The sequence below is a fragment of the Syzygium oleosum genome, unplaced genomic scaffold (genome assembly GCF_021117445.2).
Source record: "Syzygium oleosum isolate NSW1041296 unplaced genomic scaffold, Sole_v2.1 Sole_v2.03, whole genome shotgun sequence".
In the NCBI taxonomy this organism is placed as follows: domain Eukaryota; kingdom Viridiplantae; phylum Streptophyta; class Magnoliopsida; order Myrtales; family Myrtaceae; genus Syzygium; species Syzygium oleosum.
The window spans coordinates 9,677,847-9,702,135 of record NW_026607487.1 but is presented as its reverse complement, the minus strand read 5'-3'; the positions used below and the strand labels follow the sequence as shown (position 1 = coordinate 9,702,135).

The following is a 24,289-nucleotide window of genomic DNA, read 5'->3' as shown; positions in this document are numbered from 1 at the left end:
GAGGGAAAATTACACTGCTGGATTATGTGGATGACTGCCTTGCCATTCCCCCCTTGAATTGAGGACGGCTCCGCAGGAAAGCCTGAGACTGGGAAAGTATGAAGCAATTGCACCGTGCGTGCAGTTTCTACCTGAACGATTGCCAGAAAACTACAGAAGCCTAAGCTGAAAGTAGCATGAGTATATCCACACCAGATAAAATATGGATATCGGAGATTGGGAGTGATTATTCTGTTTGGAGTACATATGAGTTTATAGCGAAAACACAAAACTCGAACTATAATATTTGGTTGAAATTGTTCTAGTTTCCGGATTATAAGGTTCTGTTTGTTTACAGATTCTTCATAAAAATTGAAAACTAAATTCACGATATTTCAAATTACAATAACTTATAATGTATTTGTTCTCTTAATTTGTCCGCATTTGTACATTCGTTGAAGGTTTTAAACATCTCACTTCGAGTAAAAGTCAAATTGTGATAATTAAAAAGATAAAAATCGGGAGTCAAAGATCACTTCGAAACAACATCGAGGCGCAAAGAAACTAACCTTCCTAGAAAGACTTTGGACCGGTAGATCAAAGCGGTTCCAAAAAAGCTAGGTCTCCGTCACGAAAATAGGAATTCTCTCCTCGAATCCGACCCGCCAGGCCGGATCGCACCTATTGATTTCGCGGGTCTCACCTGAACTTTACGTGCGGGTCCCACCATAATCCGACAGCCAGGTCATGTGCTAATAATAAGTTAACCGATCCGGATCCACGCCGAGTGTTTTCCCTATGAAAGCAGTAGTGCGCAGTAGCTTTTACTTCATGGGTCGACGAGAGAAACCCCTGCTCGACTGAACCGAAACGATGAAACATTGACCATCATGGCCTTTGGGCTATCTTCAAGAACCCTTTTGACCCTTGCGCCTGCAAGAGCTACTCCGTGCAGCAATAATTGAAAAACATCAAAGTCCACCGACATCATAATAAGAAGATTGCAACAGGGGGGCTAACGACAGGAGAATCTTCGTTCGGGCACAGCACCAGAGGAGAACACGATCGTGTGATTTTTCAAAGCCCGTGGTGCTGTTTGAGAAGCTGATGGGTAGGAGCGATCGATGTCCTGCCAGAGCAACACGCAACACCCCAGTGCCGAAGTGCTTAAAGAAGTTAGAAAAGTCAACTTTTTCAGGGATGGGTGGTTTTGTGAAAAAAAACCCTCGGATTCCTTCAGCGAAAAGAACAGAGGAACTTGCTAAAAGCGTGCAATTATGATTAGGGGAAGGAGATCGTCCCACTAAGCCGCACATAATCAAGGTTACGAAATCAACGGTTCAATGATTAGATCGCCCTCAAATCCCAACATTTTCGTGGCGGTAATTGCCAACGGGGTCTCACTGTGGAAGCACAAGAGGGTCTCACGGGTGAAAAGTGTATTAGAATAATGCGCTTTGGGCTGTGACGAGACGACAAACTTTTAGGATTGGAAAAGGCGACAGATCCATGAATGTTCGAGTGATTAAGCGCTGGTTTCGCATGCGGTGCCACGTGCCGTATCCGTAAGTCTCTTAGTTGAGAAACCATTATCCGGGTCTAGGTCCGTGAAACCAGAATGACAGTAATCAAGAAAATTATCCAAAAAGTCATAAATTTATTACGTTTTTTTTTTCAATTCGGTCCTAAATTTTTCAATTTTGCCAATCGAGTTCTGAACTTTTTCACCTTTTACCAATTGAATCAATCAAGTCAATTTTGGCCGAAAATCGATGACGTAAACGCTGGCCATACCACGTGAGAGAACTGACATTGACAAAAATTTTAAATTTTTTTATATTTTTTTTGAATTTTTTTCTTCTTTTTTTCCCTTTTTTTTTTCTCTTTTCTTCCTCTGCTGATCACCCGACCTCCGGCGAGGGTCACCCTGACCGAAGGCGAGGGAGGGTGAGGTCGAGCCTTGCCCGAAGCCTCGCCTGAAGTAGGCAAGGGGCAAGCCTCGCTCAAGGCTGGCGAGATTGCCCCTCACCAAATCCCATGAGGGCGACCTCACCTGAGGCCGGAGCCTCGCCAATCGTAGCCTCTAGCCAGTCTTCAGAGGTTGGGCGACCGGCAAACGACGAAGAGGAAAAAAAAAGAAAAAAATTTTAGAAATTCGGAAAAAATATTTTAAAAAATTAATAAATCTTGTTCACGTCAACGCTGGCCGTCCTATGTGACACGGCCGATATTCACGTCAGCGATTTCGGCCCAAAATTAACCAGATAGATTTAATTGGCAAAATGTGAAAAGGCTTAGGACTCGATTGGCAAAATTGAGAGGTTTAAAACTGAATTTGCAAAAGTAGAATAGGTTTATGACTTTTCGGACAAGTTTTCCTTCGATCATATTGATCCGACGCGGTGGATTTGGTTCGCGCGGGCTCGCCTCTGTATAAGAATTTGCCCCTTCTAGAGTTGGATGTGGGTGAAGTTTGTTTGCGCGAATATTAGAGATCATATCCGAAAGAGAAGGACGAAGTTTGTTGAAACGACAAAAGAGGGCGTGCGGAGCTCGAGGGTTTGAAGGCTTTGCATGGTACCAAGAAGAAGGATGATGCTGATGCTCCATCATACACACCATGTCTCCTTTAAGCCCGAAGGTTCCTCCATGGTCCATGCTTTGTTGTTTGGCAATTTTTACCCTTTTCTAAGTTTTTGCCAAAACATCGAAGGATCTTCCTTTCCTAGATCGAAACAATACCCAATACCCATACTAGATCCATTCTTCATGCATAATGATCATCTGATCCGATGTTTCAAAGCAAGACGATGCATTTAATTCTATGATTCGTACATAGAAGAATACACAAGTCGCCTCCAAATCTTTCCTAAACGCTACGGTAAAGATGAAGTAGATTCAGACCGTCCTCAATGGACTTTGAAGTTTGAGAATTGGGTCTCATATGGCTAATTCCCAAGCACATAAAAGTAGCTTGTTTAAGACGCCTCGACCGAGAAGAGTTTGTCATTGTCGACGCACTCTCTTTCTCGTATCGCGTGTAATCGGTATACCAAAAATAAAAATATTTCCTTAATGAGTATGGTTATCAAATTCCCTAAAGATGCTAGTTGTTTTTTTTTTATATGTCTAACTCTTAACTCATTCTTAAATTTTTGTTATGCCTCTTTGCAAAGCGTGGAATATGAAATTCACACGTCCTTATCCCTAGCCCTCTGAGAAGATAGGGAATCGAACTTTTCACCTCCCCCTTCTCAAGTGAAAAAAGTGACAATTTCAGTGGTTCTCTAAAGGCGCTAGTCAACAAAGACTCATTGGAGGAGCGTTCTTCTTAAGCGCATGTTAATCATACTTAGTTTTAAAAATTAATGTTTCGATTTCAAATGCATTCATTACACACAACAGACAAGAGAGTCCACGTATTGAAAATGATAATCTCTCTCTTTTTACTATGGATATTCAAGCGAGGTGAATTCCATTTTCCCCTCGAAATGTTAAACAGACGAAACGCACGGTCAGCAGCAGAACTCGCACGAGAGAGAGACAGCAGTCGGTTACGTTGGATTTTTGTGGGAGCGCAGAGAGAGAGAGAGGCAGGACCTTCCCAATCCCACTGAAAAGTTGGCTTTTTTTAAGGGGGGTGACGACGACGAAGAAGCTGCTCTCGCAGCGCCAACTGCAGTTGCAGTACTGTCTTCTGAGCTCTCCACCGCCCCCAGCTCCTCCTCCTCAAAAGGGTCTTGCTCAAATCTCCTTCTGGGCTCTCTGTGGCCTTCGACTCTTTCGCTCCAAGCCATGGACAGCAGGGTTGGCTCGTGCTCCCTCCGGCGGGGAAAGACGAGACCTTTGGCCGTGATCTCCTATGCCCTTTGGGCCTTCGCTGTCTTCTCCGTGGCTTGCGCTGCTGCTTCTTCTCCTGCGACCTCGAATCTCCAAGTTCAGAAGCGCTTGCGGCGTTTGAACAAACCCGCCATCAAAACCATTGAGGTCGCTTTCTTCTCGCTAGCTTCTTTTTATGATCTCGCCCTTCCTTTTCTTCTCCAACTTTATTTCCCATGGAGGAAGTTCGCGAGGAATGTAGGAAAGAAACGAAGGGAAATGCCGCTTGCTTTCGTGGGATGAGGAAAGCAAAGGAGAAAAGCGCAGCTTCCGTGCTGATTGAAAGGAAATGGGCTTTTGGTCGCTCTCTTTTTCGAGTTTTCGAATTTGAAGCTCCTCACTTTTAAGTGGCATTTTGGTTTTTGACTTTCCAGCTGCGACCATCTTCTCAGTGTTCCGTGCCTCTGTTTATTTCTTTTCTCGGATAATTTCTGAATTTCTTTACATGACGTTTTGCTCTTTTGATGGAAGCTGTATTGACCGTTTAATTTTACTTGGGAGGAACTAAAGGAAACTGTGTGAAGGACTTTTTTCTTTTTTCAAGTTGTTGATAGTGTGAATTTCTCTTAGTTTTTTCTAATTTTTGGGGTGTTAACAGAGCCCAGATGGGGACGTGATAGACTGCGTCCATATCTCCGACCAGCCAGCATTTGATCACCCTTTCCTAAAAGACCACAAAATTCAGGTGCGCATTGTTCCCTGTTCATCTTACTTTTGTTTTTTTGTTTTTAGAATTTCTTGTCATCAATTCTTTATGTAATTTGAAATCCGAAAATGGGGTTATCTGGTGATCAGATGAGACCGAACTATCACCCAGAAGGGCTGTTTGATGAGAACAAGGTGTCCACGGGAGGAAAAGGAAAGAGAAACCAAGTGACTCAGCTCTGGCACTTGAGTGGTAAATGCCCAGAGAACACCATACCCATTAGGAGGACAAAGGAGGATGATGTTCTCAGAGCAAGCTCAGTCAGAAGATATGGAAGAAAGAAGCACAGAACCATACCTCAGCCTAAGTCTGCTGATCCTGATCTTACCAACCAAGGAGGCCATCAGGTGAACATAATGATCAGCCCTTTTCCTCCAACTTCTTTGGTTTGTTTTAATGGTTGCTTTTGTTAGTCTTTAGTTAGTGTTCTTTAATGTAATGTTGGTTCTTGATTTTGGGAGTGATCAGCATGCAATAGCTTATGTCGATGGAGGCAAGTACTATGGAGCCAAAGCAACCATAAATGTGTGGGAACCGAAGATACAGCAACCCAACGAGTTTAGCTTGTCTCAGCTGTGGATTTTGGGAGGTTCTTTCGGCGAAGACCTCAACAGCATTGAAGCTGGTTGGCAGGTGATGTAGATTGGACAAGGGGTTCTCAGGGAAATGGAGGCTGATGATTTATTTTCACATGCACATGGCTTTTGTATATAACGATTGTGTTGGTTGGTCCACGCAGGTCAGTCCAGAACTTTATGGCGATAATAACACACGACTCTTTTCTTACTGGACTGTAAGTTTGTATCATTGAATTTTGCATTCCAAAGTCACAGTGATTCGTTCATATGAAGAACTCACTCTCTTTTCAAAATTGGCAGAGTGATGCATATCAAGCGACTGGTTGTTACAACCTCCTGTGCTCGGGATTCATTCAAATCAACAACGAGATAGCGATGGGGGCCAGCATATCGCCGGTCTCCGCTTATCGTAATGCGCAGTACGATATCAGTATACTTGTCTGGAAGGTAAAATATTAATGCATTCCCCACTTAGACCTAGGTGAACATACTGACTAACGCGTCAGTGCGCACTTTTTTAAGGATTTTGTATTTAAACAAATAGAAATGGAGGTTTTTGTGCCCATCCATCCATCCATGCGAGCACAACTTGAACTTCTCTTGTTTATTTGACACTACGGCGAATAGTGCTTTGATATTCGGACTTGGCAATACTTGAACCCATAATAGGGCCAAGACAATTCAGGACACATATCAGAAACATCTGTGTTGTTTGGATTAGCATTTTTCTAGTGCTGTTTGTTTTGGTTTATTTGCAAGATTTAATATTGTATCGATCTGTCCAAGATACCTAGGGGTTGAAAGATGCAGCTACCTTCATTGTCTGGAAGGTAAATGCCAAATCACCCCCACACTGGGACACTCTTTTTGAGAAGATTGTCATATTAAAACTTGAGAAAATCGAGATCATAGTAAACATGCGTATGGGAGCCAATGCTGTCTGGTACATAGATTAAAAAAAAGAAATAAGTACATTAGTATGCATTCTCAGTAGAAAGTCCCATTAGGTCCTTGTTACCTTTGAAAGGGTACTAGAGGCATCGATTTTGTTTTGATTAGCATTTGTTATTACTCATCAGATTTGGCTTTTGCTGGACTTAATGCTGTCTCACAGGTCCTTGTTTCTCATCTAGGGACTAGCTCTTCATGGTAGCAAAAAGACAAAAAATTCGGTGTTTCTATTTTGTCATGTCATTGATTAAGGGTAGTGATATGTCTCCATTTCAAGCTCCAGAGAAGTTTGTTGAATTCATTAATAATAAAATCCTTTTGCTTGGCCCTTATCAAAAAAAAAAAAATCCTTTTGCTTGGTGAATTTCTTCAAGGATCCGAATGAAGGGCACTGGTGGATGCAGTTCGGGGACAACTATGTTCTGGGCTACTGGCCCTCGTTCCTGTTCTCGTACTTGGGAGACAGCGCGGCCATGATCGAGTGGGGAGGCGAGGTCGTGAACACAGAACCCAGTGGTGAACACACATCGACCCAGATGGGAAGCGGCCATTTCCCTGAAGAAGGGTTCGGGAAGGCAAGTTACTTCAGGAACCTTCAGGTCGTCGATGGCTCCAACAATCTCAGGGCCCCGAAAGAGATAGGCACCTACACGGAGCGATCCGGTTGCTACAATGTCCAGACTGGCAATAACGCCGATTGGGGCCATTACTTTTACTATGGAGGCCCTGGTAGAAACCCAAAATGCGCATGATCTCTCTCTCTCTTCTCTCTCTCTCTCTCTCTCTCTCTCTCTGTGCCCATAGTCCATGTTATGAAATATAAAATGCATCCCCTCCATGCCATCTGCCCTTCAAATCTGTGGTCAGGCTAGTAACTAAGTGACCTCTTTGTGCAGTGGGAAGTTTTTGACTGTCTCTTGAGTTTAGAGTAAATGGTTGTAGAGCTGACGAAGTCTATCAAAAGCCTGAAACAACAGGCCTTTGATCATCTCTCTCTCTTTAATATGTGGATACTATGTCTCTTTGTTTGAGTCGTTGTCGAGTGGCTTGTTGCTGTATGGACTGGCCTTCCGTTTTCAGCCATTTTCCCCTGCAACTGTAATATAAAGTGTTGGTGCAGACTTAGATATCATCCTCGTGAAAAGCTATTACAACTGTTCTCACAAATCGCTTTAGTCGATAAAAGTATTGGGCTGGTATGGGGTCCCAAATGAAAAATAATACACTGAAAAGCATGTGGGCTAAGGAAGAAAAACTTTGCATGTGAGCGAAGGTCAGAAACTCTCTCTCTCTCTCTCTCTCTCTCGTGCTTTTGCATACGTCCTTCAATAATCCCCACTTCCCCTTCACTCACTCGCTGCCATTGCATGTTTTTCTTTTTTTGGGCGAAGCTGCCATTGCATTCAAATGCACATAAACTCAACATCATCCGCGGGAAGACCTTTTGGAATTCGGTCCATCATTTATGTCGAAATTGACTCTACTGAAAGAAGCTAAATGATCAGCATGGACGACGTGACAACATCTGTGTCGCCGTAAATAGCCAATAGAAATGCAATAACCAAAAAAGAACGAAAGAAAAGGAAACTATGCAGCGATGCCTTTCGGGGGGAAGAAAGCAGTTCAAAGAAACTAGCACAGAAGATTAGAAGCTCAATACCATTAAGGTGAAACAATGTGTATGGTTCCAACTTTCAAGATCAAGATTTGCTCAGTCAGAAAGTCTGCAATTTCCTCCGATCACTGAGTCTCGGATGCTCATCAATCATAACCCATGTCTAGGAAGGAGAAACTGAAAACGGAATTGGCGGGGAATGCCGTCTGTATTGAACTCTTGATGGACAAAGGTCTGGTACCTTTTGCTTAGGGAAAAGTGCCAAAAAAGTCCTAAACCTTTTGCATTAGTGCCAATTTAGTCCTAAACCTTTTTTTGGTGCCAATTCAGTCCTAAACCTTTTACATTTGTGCCAATTTAGTCCTAAACCTTTTTTTGGTACCAATTAAGTCCTAAACCTTTTAAATTGGTGCCAATTCAGTCCTAAACCTTTTGTTTTTGTGCCAATTTAGTCCTTCCGGTCAATTTTGACCGGAATTTGCCGACGTGGACGCCTGCTGGCCAGTCACCGGTGGCGCCGACGTGGCGCTGACGTGGACAACTTTAATAATATTTTTATTTTTTTGAATTTTTATTTTTTTTTCCTTTTTTTTCTTTTTTTTCACTTTTTTTTTTGGTCTCCCCTCCTTCCTCTGGCCGATCGACGTCGGGCGAGGCTCGACCTCGCCAGATCCGGCGAGGTCGGGCCTCGCCGGCCACTGGCAAGGCTCGAGCCCTCGCCGGAGGCCGCGGCGAGGGCAAGCCTCGCCATGGTCGGGCGAGGCCCGACCTCGCCGGATCCGGCGAGGTCGACCTCGTCCGGCGACCTCGCCGGATCCGCGAGGTCGAGCCTCGTCCGGCGACCTCGCCGGCCACCGGCGAGGTCGAGCCTCGCCCGACCAAGGCGAGGCTCGAGCCCTCACCGGAGGCCGCGGCGAGGGCGAGCCTCGCCATGGTCGGGTGAGGCTCGATCTCGCCGGATCTCGGCGAGGTCGGGTCTCGCCCACCATGGCGAGGCTCGCCCTCGCCGCGGCCTCCGGCGAGGGCTCGAGCCACCGCCAGTGGCCGGCGAGGCCCGACCTCGCCGGATCTGGCGAGGTCGAGCTTCGCCCAACCAAGGCGAGGCTCGCCCTCGACGGGCGAGGCCACCGCCCTCGCCAGTGGCCGGCGAGGTCGAGCTCGCCGGCCTCTGGCCTCTGGCCGATCGCCGGATTGGCGACCGGCCAGAGGAAGGAGGGGGGACAAAAAAAAAAGAAAAAAAAGGAAAAAAATAAAAATTCAAAAAATATTAAAATATTATTAAAGTTGTCCACGTCGGCTGCCGTGACCGCCACAGCCAAGAGGCCCACGCCGGCAAATTCCGTTCAAAATTGACCGAAAGGACTAAATTGGCACAAAAACAAAAGGTTTAGGACTGAATTGGCATCAATTTAAAAGGTTTAGGACTTAATTGGCACCAAAAAAAGGTTTAAGACTAACTTGGCACCAATGCAAAAGGTTTAGGACTGAATTGGTACCAAAAAAAGGTTTAGGACTAAATTGGCACTAATGCAAAAGGTTTAGAACTAAATTGGCACTTTTCCCCTTTTGCTTACCATTACAACTATAGCTAAAGTGATGCGATGCTAGATATAGTGAGAAATCTCTTTTACTAAAGTGATGTGGTGATATCAGATGAGATGCTTGACATAAGGTGGTAAATCTAAACTCGTGGACCTCTCTTTCTCTGACCCGATTCCTTAAAATGCTTAGGTTCTTGCTCTAGTTCTCGTTCTGGTTCTTTTAAGACTGGCTGCAAACTTGGGTGCTTGGCTGAGCCCACAGATGCCATTGATGTTTTGATCTTTTCTCAGCCCGACATTTATGGCTCAGGCATCATGACTGGAATATGTTGCTCATTTCCGCTAATGTATCTTCTTAAGTCATCGAGTTGAGGCTTCCCATTTTCATCATCTATTTAAAGGAAAAACAAAAGGCTAATTAAAAAGGATAAGCCTTCACTTATGCCCCAATTCATTGCACGATTCAAGGTAAATCAAGCCTTCCACTGCACAATCTTTATAGCTTATCAGGGAAAAGAGAAAAGTCTGCCTCAGTGTTTAGCTTTGATTCTCTCTCTTTCTCTCTACTACATACAGGTGAGAGCAAAAGATGAACGCAATCGTTTATGTTGGTCCTCAAGCTTTCCATTTTTCACTTAAGAAGTGACGAGTTTTTTTTTTTTTTATGTTGACAAAAAAATACTGGAGGAAAAAAAGATAATTGTTGCTGATTTGAGCTAAAGTGCCAGCTTATTGGATACACTGCTGTCATTACCAGGATAAAGACATCTAGTTATGTAACGCAAACACTACGTGACTCACTCGATTTATGCAGATGCATCCGTGTAGAACGGAAGACTGTCTCCAAAAGGCGAGGGAATCGTGGAGGAAATGTAGAGTGGACATCCCCATTCATCGAGCGCACACAAATTTTTCACTTTTGTGGATCGTGTTGACGAGTTCAAGGGTATCAGTCGCCCCCAGGAAATAGGGAATGATTCGAAGTTTTGAAGGGATCTATCACAAGAAAAATCCGATTACTAAATAATTGAACATATCAGTCATTTTAAAAGGGTATTTGTATAATGAAAGATAGACACAGCTCAGCCTAAACTAATCATGTGGATGTTAGTGAAATTTGATAATGCTTGGGCGGTGTTGTGTTGGATGAAATCATTGGCATCTGCACAGGATCAGTGATGGTGGGTTGCACATGAGCAGAGAGTTCCAAACGGGTCACCCATGTCTTCCTATAATTGACGCCATGCCAGCACAGACTTTGGCTCTTGTCCTCTCTTCAATTACTCCATTAAAGAATCCCATTCTTTTTTTCCTGTCTGATTTTTTTATTTGGTGGAAATTTTTCCTGTCTGATTAATTAGAAGGAGAATGACAAAATAGACAGAATAATTTACATGAGCCAGAGCAGATATCCAAGTTTTCGAGTCTCTGTGATGAACTCTTTCTAGGCCCAAGAAGAGCTAATTTCATCCACGACATGACCCACCTTTCTTTTGAGAGTACTGACTGGTGAGGAGGAGCTTTTTGAGAGGCTGGTTTCAAATTTGAAACCTCGGTTTGGTCTTGATGTTTGCACCTCAACCCACGACATGACCCACCTTTCTTTTCCCTCCTTTTTTCTGAAAAGGAAAGGGAAGCAACGGCAAAATTTTAAAGGAGTAAGCCCCCTGAGATTCGAATCTGATGCGGTGGTTATTTCCAAATCGCAGCAATTATAGCTTCGAAAAGTGCTTAAAGAATCTGAGGTTAGGAGAGGCGAGATAAAGGGTTAATACCACGAAAAATTCTAAACTGGTACACTTGTGACACATTTACCCCAAATCATTTTTTTGACCATAAAAAACCCCAAACTGGTACACCTGTGACAATTTTACCCTGAACTTACCACAAAAAACCTCAAACTGGTACATATGTGATAATTTTACCATGAATTAAAATTTTAATATTATTTTTAATTTTTTTCGAATTTTTATTTATTTATTATTCTTTTCTTTTCTTTTTTTTTCATCTTCAAACCAAGGCGGAAGCCGGTGAGGGCCGCCCTCGCCCGCCGTCCAGGGCAGGTCGACCCTCGCCGGCTCGAGCGGGCGGCCCTCGCCCTCTCCCGAGGCGTCGGGCGAGGCGGCCTCTCCGGATCCGGCGAGGGTCACCCTCGCGGATCGCGAGGGCGACCTCGCTGCGTTGGGCGGCCGCCCTCGCGAGTCGGCAGGATCGCCCTTGCCTGGCGGCGAGGGCGGCCCTTGCCCGAGCCGGCGAGGCGGCCCTCGCCGGTCGGCGGGCGGCCCTCGCTCCACCCCTCCGGCCGTCGCCGGCCGGGTTTGAAGATGAAAAAAAGAATAAAAATAAATAAAAATTCGAAAAAATTAAAATAATAATAAAATTTGCCCTCGCTGAGTCGGGCAAGGGTCGCCCTTGCCTGGGCGGCGGGACGGCCCTCGCCCGACGCAGGTGAGGGTCGCCCTCACGATCCGGCGTGGGCGAGGGCCGCCCTCGCTGAGTCGGGCGAGGTCGCCCTTGCCCTCGGGCGGGCGAGGACGGCCCTCGCCGCCGGCCGCGAGCGGCGCCCTCGCCCGAGGAGGGTCGCCCGACGCAGGCGAGGGTCGCCCGACGCAGGCGAGGGTCGCCCTAGCCCGACGCCGGCGAGGGCGGCCCTCGCCGGCTTCAGCCTTGGTTTGAAGATGAAAAAAAAAAAAGAAAAGAAAAGAATAAAAAATAAATAAATATTCGAAAAAAATTAAAAAATTAGGGTAAAATTGTCACATATGTACCCAGTTTGGGGTTTTTGTGGTAAGTTCGGAGTAAAATTGTCACGGTGTACTGGGTTTGGGGTTTTTGTGGTCAAAAAAAAATAGTTCGAGTAAAATTGTCACGGGTGTACAGGTTTGAGGTTTTTATGGTCAAAAATAGTTTGGGATAAATGTGTCAAAGTGTACTGGAGTTTAGGGTTTTTCGTGGTATTAACCCCGAGATAAAAGAATTTAATTTCACCTATCGTCTTTAACTTTCTTTTTACTCAACAAAAGAATCTAAGTTTTTGGACATAGAGGGTAGAGTCTACTGTTAAATTCTTAGAACAATCGCTGCTGCTTACCAAAAACACAAGAACTAACAGCTCGTGGCTGTCCATAACCAAACGGACTCTATAGTATCGTGTATTATTCTTTCGAGGCTCTCGTTTTGTCTCGATCTCAATCAAACGAACGGCAAGGAAAACAAAAAATAAGAAGCCGGCGCAAACACAAGGGAGAAGTAGAGTGTCATTTTGGACATGAGCGGCAGCATCTGGTGTGTGGAGGAGAAGTATATCAAGGTTAAAGCTAATAGATTTTAATGACGATTCATGTTTTTGGCCATGGAAACTTTGGAGATGGGTGAAAAAAGACACAGCAGTGGTAAAAAAAAAACGAGTGATTATGAAGAAACAGGAGCTGGGAGGACAGCCAAGCCAGTGCGAGGACCCCAAAAGGCAAAGAGGAGACAGCTGTATAGCAATGGCAACTCTGCCCCCCCCTTCCACTCTGTCCAAACCCTAACGTCTCTCTCTCTCCCTCTCCATTTTTTAAAAATGGAAAGAACAACGGAGAGAGAGAGAGAGAGAGAGGTGGTGTTGTCAGTGTATAAATATGTAGTGTATGACCCATGCTTCGTCACCCACGACCGTTGTCATTGACGCTTCATTTGCTCTGCATAATCTCTCTCTCTCTCTCTGTTTCCGTGTTCAACGTTTCAAGCCCACAGGAAAGTTTTTCAAATCCTTCCGAGAAGCGCAGAAATGGAGGCAATGAAGATGAGGCTCTTCGTGACCCTGATGGTGGTGGTGCTCGTGGCTCTCGCTGCCGCGCAGACCGCCTCCGCCGCCGAAGCCCCGGCGCCGAGCCCGGCCTCGGACGCCTCCGCCTTCGTCCCCACCTTCCTCGCCTCCGTGGCTGCTCTTGCTCTGGGTTACTTGCTCTGAGCTCGCAGGATGAGGAGCAATGTAGGCGGCGAGACTGCTCGTTTCCTCTTGCTTTTCGCTCGCTCTCTCCTTAGCTCTTGGCTAATGAGTTTGCAGGGGGAGAAGAGGGATTAGAGGGCAGAGAGAGAGAGAGAGATTGTGGGGGTTGGTTTGGTTGGTTTCTCTTCCTTATTTTATTATAAAGTTAGGAACTTTAGCGAGATTGTTTGTTGGGTCTGTTGATGAAGGGATGATGATTTGTTTCTGGGTTTTTTTCCTGTTAATCTGATTCACATTCATATGTTTGGAGGCATTGGTATGATATGCCTTCTGGGCTATTGTGACTTTTATCTATGAATATACCCTATTTGGAAGTAATAAGATTCCCCGGGCTTCATGGATTCTGGAACTCCCCTTCTTCTGTTGGGACATTGTTGCTGCTCTGGTTCATCATCAAACTCCATCCAAGGATCCCAAATTCGAACGCAATAGTAATCAAATTTGACGATCTTTGCCATTTGGCATTCCTGGCTCAAGAAACCATCCGAAGCACTTCGTTCTCCAGTAAAAATGTATGAAATGAGCGCACCCTTTCCATTCCCGTCGCTCGAATTTCAGCTCGGATCCTACCTAATTCATGAGATTCTCGTCAGATTACTTAATGAACTGAAGGAATTTAGGTGAACTTACTTGTTAAAAGGAGAGAATGAAAAAAGAAGAAAGAAAAGAAATATGGGGTGGGGGAACCGAGCAGCAGCAGCAGCATGTGGCTTAGACCAGATGATGGAGGAAGGCGCACATGGTGGGGGCCCCATTCAGTTGCGTTCGCATTTATGCAGTGCAGACGTAAAGATGAACGTGTCCGTTGTTTTTGCGCCGAATGTGTCTGCAGTTCGACTTCTCAAATCGCGTCCTTTTACATTCGGCTCTGGGCTTACTGAGTTGAGCTGTAGTGTGAGTATTAGATCATGTCGATTCGAAGTGAAACTATTAAGTAACGTAATGATATCGGGCGGCCGTGGCATGACCGGGGGGGATCGGTAGACTTTAGACTAGGACGCAAGGCATTGCAAATTACGGTTACCACCTCTCGGACATAGCCCGCACCGTCATATGCGCAATTGGGAGCGAAATATCACAATTAGAGCCATGGTAGCACTCGCGCCTCGCCCCCAGCAGAAGGGACGAGGCTCTCTCGGGGGTGGCTTCAAGAGAGTCATCTTGGTCGAGACTTGATCCCACGACCCTTTGCCGCATCCGATGCCGAATCTTTAACCGACTCAACTAATCATTTGGATTTCGGATTCTATCCATACGTATTTGCCAGTGAAAATGGGAAACATCGGCTGTTCTACGTGCCCACACAGACTTGTCAAAATTCTGGACGAGGTCGAGGAATCTCTAAGTCAAACATGAGGTAAACCGAATTCGTGGGTATTCATAATTATCTGAAATCCGAATAATACAATGGCTTTATGCGAATAAAATGTGTAAAGTACTTTTTCTTTTCTTCTGATTACACTCGAGCAAACATTACTTAAGAAGATGTGTTCTTATGATTTCAGAAATAGAACATACTTTCTTTTCTTTTCTTTTCTTTTTTCTTTTTTTTCACGTTCTTGTTCTTTAACAAAGTGGAAGGTGTGCTAATCAAGAAGACTATTTTTCGAGATCGTCCCTTCTAAAGAATACATATAGGTTTCACCCTGATAATTGATGGGGAAACAGACAGAAATAATCAACATCTCCTCCTTCGCATCCTCTTCTAATATACTCTACATCTTCAGATTGGCTTCCAGAATTTAACATGCCTCGTTTTAGCTTCAACGTATCACGCTTTTGCCCTCTAAAGTTTCAAGAGAAAAATAACTGCACTCGCGCCGCCTATTTGCTATCGGTTCTGCAACTCTGATACGAAAGTACCGATCTTTTAAAACCCGAAGATGCAAAACGTAGGCCAACATGCGGTTGGCAATAATTTATGTGATCTTATCTTCTTGATAAATTTGACAAAATCTCGTCATCTCTCCTGCCACCCTGATGTTTGCATCACTAAACTCACCATGTAAGACAGGTACGAATGAGGCCTCTCGGTTTGAGCCTAAGTCATTCCGGATTTTAATTAAATGAATCATGAGAAACATAGTACCTAACAAGAAATGGGAATAAACATAGGCACCAAATGAAATGTATGAAACTATCACAAACCAAAACAGAATAACGAAGCCGACTTCACCCCTTCAATGAAAAGAAAGAACAGTTCTCTCTGATACCGATGTCAGAGAAACATAGTACCCAACAAGAGTGAAGAAACCTCAATTGATCACTTCAGTGGATGATAAACTCATCCAGAAAAGCAAATACCGCGAGTTGGTTCTGAAAGAGAAGATCAGTTTTCCTCTGAGTACAAAGCTTATTTCACTTGGAGCAATCTTTCCCTAAAGCTCTTCAGCTGAGTAATTCCCTTAAAACACCCAAGAATAAGAAGACTGTAGTGTCCTATGTGATCACACCCCAAAAAGAATTACTGCTACAAATCAAGACACATTGAGAGAGCCTACTTCAGTTGCATCATAGAAAAGAAAATTTCTGCATTTGGGGGGTGTGATATCGCCAAACCCGTTCAAGACTTCGACACAGCAAAAATGTATTTTAAATCCTTATTAATGATAGTGAACTTGGAAAACAATCCCATCAGCTAAAATTCTATAACCCGATGGACTTCTCAATCTTCTGGATTTGGTTGAGGAAAATCCAAGTCATCTGCAAAAGCAAGCATCAACAAAAAATAAATTTAGTTATCGACATCGATGAACATTTACAAGTGGCGAGCATCCATGTGTGGCCGAGAGAGAGAGAGAGAGAGAGAGTATACCATCACATGAGGCGCAATTCTAACACAATACACAGGGAAGCCAGTGTAAAATTTGAATGGCCCTCCTGCTTTCAAGGTCTTCATGGTACAATCCAAGGAGCCAGTGTATGGATACTTTCCCGCAGCATCAGGTTGCATTTTCTGAATTTGGGTTTTGACGTAATCAAAAGGTAAACTGCAGGCTGCAGCGAAGAAACCTGATACAGTACTGGCACCTGCAAAAGCATGGAAGGAAATGAAACATTAGCATCCGATTAACATAACTAGTGTACATTATCCATAAAAAGCCCGGACGTTGTTGCTTTCTTACTTGCACCAGGAAAATTTCCATGGAACACTAATTGTTAGCATTTTGCAGGACAAAGAAATTAATATTCGCTATCAATTACACAAAGGTACAGGAAAAAAACTTTCTAGAGAGTACGATTGGAGCAAAATAAAGCCCTTGCCTCACTTCTGGAACGAATCTTCAGATGTCTCGGTTACACGGAACTATGATCGTACTTGTGATGTACAGAAGAAAGCCATAGAGGAAAGAGCTAAATTGACTTTTTTACCAAATGCCTGAAACTAGAAGGCAGCTTCAGCATGTACCATTTATCCTAACGACCTATTCTGTGGGTCCTCCATGGAAAAAGGAAAGAAGCACATCAAGGAAAGAACATTAGATTACATGGACGAGATCTATCTAACACTTCTAAACTGGAAAGCTTGTGGTCGGATTAGGGGCCTTCCTAAGTGAACCCTAAAGGGGTTATAGTATTTGCTGCAGGTCTCTTCATGTAAAGAGTAGAATGACATAACAAGAAAACACCATCCCTTTTGAAGCAAAGGTAGGACGTATACGCCAAACTCTGTTTTGCTTCTTGATACATATTACCGATTAGACCAGGTTACTAACCAGAAAATATAACACCACTACAAATAATGCAGAAAACCTTTAAGATCATCTACCAAAGGGCTCCTATGGTGTTTCAAAATACAAGGGTCACCAAACCTCAAACCTTACAGTACCTGACCTCAACTAATAGGGAATCCCTTTTCAAAAATGACAATTTATCGGTGCACAACAGGACATGCATATTCCTAGTTCTGTGAGGTTAATCTCATTGAACCTTTGTAGGTTCGAGCAAACTTAATGCAGCTTTTCAGTGTAATTGTTCCTTGATTCTTCTAGTGGAAAAACATTTATCGTTGCATAAGCTTTACAAACCCATCAGTACATCAGATAGACAAATTAAAAGACTTTGCTAAGTACGTCCAGTCAACTAAGCAGCAATACAGCATAAAAATACCAACTGCAAAGGTGAAGCAGCAACAGAAGGTTACCGGGCCAATGCATGTGTAAAATCAACCAACCAATCTCACGTGATCACATTATGGTGCTTGCAGCGCGACTCCAAGCACAAAACATGATCTATGGCCTAAATGAGTCGTTAAAAATGCAAACGACTATTGTAGAAAACTCGGTATTAATTTTTTTTCCCCAGCAAGTTACAGCATGGTTCTTGCTCACTTGACGCCACTCAACACCAACCTAACGGGAACATAAAAAATCTGAAGGTAATTCAAACTGGACAGTTCCATCAGAGTCTAGAAACTTATGGGATAGGACATTACTTCAAATTTCGTGGCAGAGATCTACTTCAACAAAATACTCTGGTTGTCATAAATTGCTAATATGGCTAACAAACATGATCATTACTTTGAGTTGGGAACCAGGGTTGGGTGTTGATCTATCACTGAATGGGAAATTCACAATTTACGAGCTGCCAAATGGCCAAATTAGTAGACCAATTAGCGTGAGTCATAAATTCTCGTATAATCAACAAAGGGCAGAAATTCAGTTCATCACTCTTTTAAATAGAGTACAGATAAAAAAATACAGTATAGCAAGATGGTGCAGAGAAGGACAGATGGTTTGACAAGACTTTAAACTGTATTCACAACCATGCAACTAACAAAATGAACAAATTTTGCCAATGGAGTCACATTTGCAGGCATTCAAATTAAGTAAGTTCCTGCTCAAAACAAATATTAAAGATATAACAGCTGGCAAAAAATAATCTTCTTACCCAGAATAGTAGCGCCTTCACCAAAACCAAGTGAGTCCTTGAAAAACTCAACACTCTGATCATAGGACGCCAGCATTCCCATGTTCAAAGCCATTGCTCTCACAACGGTAGGGCCAGCTCCCTTCCAGAGTGCCAAAACTCCCTCATCACCAACAATGCGATAAAGAGCATGGAAGGCATTGGTATAATGCCGCCGTTGAGCCGCAGGCAACGTAGCATCGGCTTGCATACGAATAAGAGCTAAATCAGCAGGACTACCAACACAAGCTCCAATAGCACCGGCAGTTAACCCACACAAGGCCTTCTGGTATAGAGGTAAAGGCTTCCCATCATTAGCTTCAATAGCTTTAGCAGTCAAAATCCTAGCATAGGGAAAATAAATTATTAAGCAACGGTTATGGGCTAAAGATAAGAGAGGGTGAACTGGGATGCCATGAGTTTGTAAGATGGAAATGAAACACGCGCAAGTAGCACTGAGCTACCTGAGCAACAAATTAAACAAGCAAGACTCCGACAGGCACGATGGGTGAAACGTTCTGTCAGTAATACTGTATGACAAAATACCCGCAAAACACTCACCTGAATGATCCAAGCCGTGCGGTAGTATAGGTGGCTTGCCTAAGCAGACCAGCAGAAAGTCCCTGCTCAAACGGATGGGTATTAGAACCAGCGGGCAGATCAAGTCACTGCTCAAGTGAAACACGCAACGGAGCCTGTCCCTAGATTACTAACAACAGTTGCGATGACAGGCTTCAGCTTCGACTACCACCAGATCGACTAGGCAGGCAGGCAGGCAGGCAGGAAGGAAAATCTACAGACTTGAACGAAACCAGAACAGCCAGATACCTTGTAAAAAGCACCAACGCCCTCTTCCTTAAGCATGGTCTTCGTCACCTGACCTGCTGATCCCTGACCCAACTGAATTCTCACCTGCGCACCAAACAGCAATCAAAACCCAGAAAGGCGAGCAAATCCGAGCGCTCAGCCACAGATCTGAAACAACGGACTCATCCCCGCCCTAACACAAACCCAAATGCATAAGCCAGAGAGAACAAATCTGAGCCGAATCATCGCAGGTCGCGCAAGCAGACCGACCCCCAAAAAACCCCAGCGCTCGAGCGAAACCGGGCAGATTCAGCACGAGACCTCCGACAAGGAAGCGCGAGGAGGAGGAAGGAAAAAACAAGGGAGTTATCTCCCCCGACGGGATGCCATTTCCGGAGCCTTACCTTGATCATGTCGATGGGCTGGATGACGCAGGTGGCGAGCATGCCGGAGGCGCCTCCGTTGACGAAGGGCTTCACGGTCGGCCACACGCCGGCGGGCTTCGGCTTCTTCTCGTCTCCCATTCTGCGGTTCGGGATCCTCGCCGGAGATTCAACGTCGCGAGGGTGGGAGAGAGAGCGCAGGGGAATCGAGGGGCTTCCGCGGCGCCGCTGCAGAGAGGCTGAAGAGAGATGGGGGGGCGGAGTGACGGAGGAAGGAAGGTGACCACTATAAATATTATTTTCGATAATAGAAAAAAATGATTAAATAAATAAAAATAAAAGGGTAATGACATTGCAAAAAGCCCCCTTTCTCTCCAGCTTTTTGTGAAGAAGGAAAAAACGCTGCTGTTGCTAAGCTGTTTTTTTTTTCTTTTATTATTATTATTATTTTCCTTTAGGGAAATGCCATGGAGTTTAGCCTCCGATTTTGTGTTAATTACAATACTGTACATTGTACTTTTCTTTCCTTCTACGCTAATAAAAGTTGCCAAAACTTCGGAACGCATGGAGATCATCATTCTCCATAGTAGTCTAAAAATCGAATTATTTTCAAGCGTATCCTTCGTTACAGATTTCACTGGCATGATTAAATTTAGAGCCTTCGTCTTAGTCACGATGCACGTGAGAATATGAACATTTTCACGTCGTTCTCTTCTCGTTTTCCTCCGATTTTATGGCGACAAAAATGAAAAAAGAATTCGTCGAGTTGGTAGTATCGCTATCGCACCCTCTTTCGAGGCTTTGAGCTCCATGTGATTCGATATATTCCTTAAAGACTTGTGGCGGGATTAGCCCGTCCGTCTCAACGAGGTTTGGTACAACAAAGACGGCTCTCTCCATCGAGAAAATAAGGGCAAGGAGGGTCCGAACATTCATGAATCGAACAATGAATCTGAATCGAAGGGCCGTCTCATCGGGTCAAACCCCCCCATCTCAGGCTCCCACCAATTTGGACCCAACATGGGAACTCTGCACATTTACCTACCCATTTCAACTCCCGCCCAACTTTCAAGATCTGGGTTCTCCCACATGGGGTTTCTTGCCGAGATGCTGAACCTTTTTCAAAGTGCGCTGTCGATCTAAGATCAAGCAGAGCATGGACAGTCAACCCTCAGCAAACTCTTCTGGCCTACCAGTTCGGTGGCGAGGGGAGGTTGGTTCGGTTTCGCTCCGTTGCGAGCGCTCTGTGTCTTCCAAGTCAACTTCACTCGAGGAGAGAGTGTATCGACATTGACTTTCTGATGTCGGAACACCAGACCCGGCCTTTTTGCTTTCGATCTCGCACGTTGCACTTTGCGAGCATTCTTCAGATCTGCAGCAGCTCCCAAAGAGAGATTGATGTTCAGGAGGGGGGGGGCAGGATGGTCATTGAACGCGACAGCCCCGCATCTACGGTGGATGAAGTGCTGGTTTTTCTTTTGTATGGCGCCGAAATTTCTTTCTATTTCCGCCGGAGATAAACTTCGCGAGGAGCGATATCTTCGCGATGTGGACGGGCTTCGAAGTCACCTCCAACGACTTCCGGGGTCATTTTAGTAAATCGAAATTCCTTTAATGGTTTTTCCGCTTGTAGCGTGAATTATCTGTACCGACTTTTGCTCGACGAAGCCGGTTGTGCGTGGAAACAATGTCGGTGACAGCCGTAAGATTGTTTCGCCAAAAATGGGGATTCATCGAGAAGTTGATTCTTAAATTTTGTGGACATGGTTTTGTGGTGATCTTGGATTTAAAATTACTTGGCTTTTACAATGAGGGTGAAATGCAAGTTCCGAAAGTAAGAATACTGAGAATGGTCAATGTGTGTTGAAGATTAAAAGCCGAGCTAAAGTATTGATTAAGAACACGGGGAATTGTGAGGTAGAACCTTCTTTACAACAGATATAGCGGATGTTTATAGCCCACTAACCACGATTGTAAACAATCTAAGAATGGTTACGAGTGCACGTTTTCTGAGATTTCAAGCGTGCTGATAAAATATCATCGACAGGCGGTTATAACTTCCAAAGCCACTAGGAGGCTCGGCCGTCGCTCAGCACCGATGCCTCTATTCGACATCCCCGACTCCTTTTTTTCTGTCCAATACTTAACTAAATTTCACGATGACTAATCACCTATGGGCTCTGTCAACGAGTCATGGTATTTGTTGATCCTCCTTCGCCTTTCGCAACAACCACGTCGCTCAATGGTCGATGACCATGTCATAGGGTTATCGATTTCTTTGTCATGCAGCCGTCGATGCTCCCCCGTGACCTCGAGCCGCCATCTTTCCCTAACCAAATTCAACTGACAGATTTCGCTATTTGTCGATTACAAAGAGTTGGTCCATTTTTGTGGTGCAAACAAAAATCCATTATAAATTTGTACGTTTTCGTGTGATTCTCGCTTTAGAGTTGATTCGGTCTTTTTCTCAATTTTGCACTGTCTTTTTCTCTTTCGGCAGGAGGCCAACAAAACCTTGGAATTTCAGAAGAGTCGGAAATGACGAAAGCATCCCTACAGCTTTTGTTGCGCCGATCCTCCTCGGAATCATCGCCGCCACATGTTGCTTGCACCGCCTTACCCGAAACAATACGATTCCATTGGCCCATTTGCATTCTCCCTATTTCTTTTTCTTCTTTCTCTCTTTTTTTTTCTATGGAATATGCTTAAACTTTATCTTAATATCCATTTTAGTCCATAAACTTTTAATTTATTCAATATAATCTCTGAATTTTAACCTATTATTTAATGTGATCTCTGAACTTTTAATTTGTTCAATTTAGTCCCTAAACTTTTGATACATTTTCAATGTAGTCGTTACATTGAACATTTTCATATAGTTCATGAACTTAATTGAACATGTACCCAAAATTCAGAGATGACGTTGAACAAATTAAAAGTTCAGGAACCATATTACACATTTAATTGAAATTCAGTGACTACATTAAATAAATTAAAAAATTTAAAGACCACATTTGACATTAGACCAAAGTTCACCGATCGATTGTGTCATTTTCCCTTTTTCTATTTCTCTTTTTTCTTCTTATTTTAAGGATTCCGTTATTTGCGAGATGCCATTGGCCATCTTTATATTCCTGCGATGTCACGTCGAATATATCCTTTGTTGCTTTGCTTGTTTGGGCCCACTTGATTTTTCCCTTTTTTTGTCCCGATAGAATTTTTTGAGGTGATTGTTCTCTGTATTTTTTTTTATTTTTTCGTTTGATGTTAATTTTTGAATGAATAATTTGTTTTGATATTGAACGTCTTAATATTTTAAAAGACGCGCAAGTACCGGTTCTTATTTCGTCCATGACTTTTAGAAATTTTCCGAGATGGGAATAGTGTAGTGAAAGACATTTCTAAGGAGCCCCCAATGTCCACTTTAAATTCTCCGCCGAGATTCTTTCTTTTCAGCGAAGTGGATTCATTATTGGATCTTGAATCTTTGGGTGCATCTACATAATTTTTTTTTTTTGGATATGTTCACTATTAATCCTAAAATTTTACCCACCCATCGGTGGCCGCGTTGATTTGCGCTCAGTTCCTTTCACGAGAGGTCCTGGATTTAAAACTCGCCCATCGGTGATTTAAGTGGGGGGTCGTGGCGGTGGGATGCTGCGCTAGTTAGGGGTGTCAATGGGTCGGGTCGGGTCGGGCTTTCATGATACCCGACCCGAAAACAATAGGGTTGTGCTTGACCCGCCCAGACCCGGCCCAAGACCCTGTTCAGCATACACCCCAAGGGCCGGGTTGGGTTTCGGGTTTTTTTCTCTTCAAACACACACACACCTTTCTCCCACTCTCTCTCCTCCTCCTCTTCGTCTTCTTCACCGTTTCTCTCTCTCTAGTTGCAGACAATTTGCAGAGACCACAGAGAGAGAGAGAGAGATGAATTTGATACAGAGGGACAACAATCTCTAGCACGTCCATCATCTCCAGCGGCCCCTTGTAAGAGCTCTGCACCTCGTTCTCCTCCTTGTCCTCCTCCTACTCCTCCCCCCCTCCCCCCGACGACCGGTTCTCGGTGTCGTCGCTGTCCTTCCCGATCGAGGACAACCCCACCGACGACGAGCCACTTGGCGCCGGCGCCGGCGTCGCCATGCCCCCCTCACCGCCGGAGGAATCGAGCTCCGGCAGATCGAAGGCCGAGGGCCGGGCGGCGCCGATCGAGAACCTGGGGGGCTCGACCTCGACCCCGCGGCCGCCATGCAGCGCGACCGACATAGCTGCCGCGATTCGTCTTCTTCACCGTTTCTCTCTCTCTAGTTGCAGACAATCCGCAGAGACGAGAGAGAGAGAGATGAATTCGGGAGGACATGACCCTGTCGGCGGAAGCGGAGAGATCTGAGCAAGCGAGCGAACGAGCGAGCTCCGACGAGACGAGCGAGGAGGAACGAGCTACGACGAGGCGCCGTGGATCTCCGAACAAAGTTTCATGTGAGAGAGCGAGAGAGTGAGCTCCGGTGAGACGAAAACCAAGCGACGGATGCGGAGATCGATGTCGGAAAATCGAAGGATCGCCGACGAAATGTGCGCAGAAAGTGAGAGAGAGGAGAGAGAAGGGGAGAGACGAGAGAGAGAGGGAGGTGTGGGCCGACCCAGAGTGTTAATGGGTCGGCCTGACCCTACCTTAACCCTAATGAAACCCCAAATTTTAGGGCCATATTCGAATAAGATTAAGGCCCGACCCCAAAATACCCCAAATTTTAGGGTCGGGCCGGGCCGGCGCGGGTTTCATTGACACCCCTAGCGCTAGCCCCCTTCGAGGACTAGTCGGGCATCACCGCTGGTTTGAGCCCTAGCTTGCCGGCCGCGCGGACAACTCGATTATCAAAAAAAAAAAAATCCTAAAATTTATCATAAAAGTGTAATTGAGTCCTAAAATTTGCAAAAAATGCAATAAAGT

General features: G+C 44.6%; 3 protein-coding genes across 3 annotated transcripts; 2 read left to right on the top strand and 1 right to left on the bottom strand.

Annotated features, from left to right (window-relative positions):
* Positions 1-3,593: 3,593 nt before the first annotated feature.
* Positions 3,594-7,225, top strand: LOC115679153 (uncharacterized). The gene is made up of 7 exons (XM_030602741.2): positions 3,594-3,966; positions 4,457-4,543; positions 4,654-4,911; positions 5,033-5,197; positions 5,304-5,357; positions 5,443-5,589; positions 6,468-7,225. The coding sequence occupies exons 1-7, from the start codon at positions 3,775-3,777 to the stop codon at positions 6,843-6,845; spliced, it is 1,281 nt and encodes a 426-aa protein (XP_030458601.1). The 5' UTR covers positions 3,594-3,774; the 3' UTR covers positions 6,846-7,225.
* Positions 7,226-12,895: 5,670 nt separating this feature from the next.
* LOC115679159 (arabinogalactan protein 14-like) lies at positions 12,896-13,584 on the top strand. The gene has a single exon (XM_030602749.2). The coding sequence runs from the start codon at positions 13,022-13,024 to the stop codon at positions 13,202-13,204; it is 183 nt and encodes a 60-aa protein (XP_030458609.1). The 5' UTR covers positions 12,896-13,021; the 3' UTR covers positions 13,205-13,584.
* A 1,814-nt stretch (positions 13,585-15,398) lies between these two features.
* On the bottom strand, positions 15,399-19,620 carry LOC115679155 (mitochondrial dicarboxylate/tricarboxylate transporter DTC). The gene is made up of 6 exons (XM_030602745.2): positions 19,363-19,620; positions 18,980-19,063; positions 18,713-18,774; positions 18,134-18,495; positions 16,059-16,273; positions 15,399-15,946 (listed from the first exon to the last, which is right to left on the bottom strand). Exons 1-6 carry the CDS (start codon positions 19,480-19,482, stop codon positions 15,890-15,892), a joined length of 900 nt encoding a protein of 299 aa, XP_030458605.1. The 5' UTR covers positions 19,483-19,620; the 3' UTR covers positions 15,399-15,889.
* Between the last annotated feature and the right edge of the window lie 4,669 nt (positions 19,621-24,289).

Coding starts and splice junctions, on each gene's coding strand:
- LOC115679153 (XM_030602741.2), top strand. CDS start 3,775: ATGGACAGCAGGGTTGGCTCGTGCTCCCTCCGGCGGGGAAAGACGAGA. Junction 4,544..4,653: donor TAAAAGACCACAAAATTCAG/GTGCGCATTGTT, acceptor TCTGGTGATCAG/ATGAGACCGAACTATCACCC. Junction 5,358..5,442: donor GACTCTTTTCTTACTGGACT/GTAAGTTTGTAT, acceptor CAAAATTGGCAG/AGTGATGCATATCAAGCGAC.
- LOC115679159 (XM_030602749.2), top strand. CDS start 13,022: ATGGAGGCAATGAAGATGAGGCTCTTCGTGACCCTGATGGTGGTGGTG.
- LOC115679155 (XM_030602745.2), bottom strand. CDS start 19,482: ATGGGAGACGAGAAGAAGCCGAAGCCCGCCGGCGTGTGGCCGACCGTG. Junction 18,775..18,979: donor GCGTTGGTGCTTTTTACAAG/GTATCTGGCTGT, acceptor CCGTTTGAGCAG/GGACTTTCTGCTGGTCTGCT. Junction 18,496..18,712: donor GCACGGCTTGGATCATTCAG/GTGAGTGTTTTG, acceptor TCCCTATGCTAG/GATTTTGACTGCTAAAGCTA.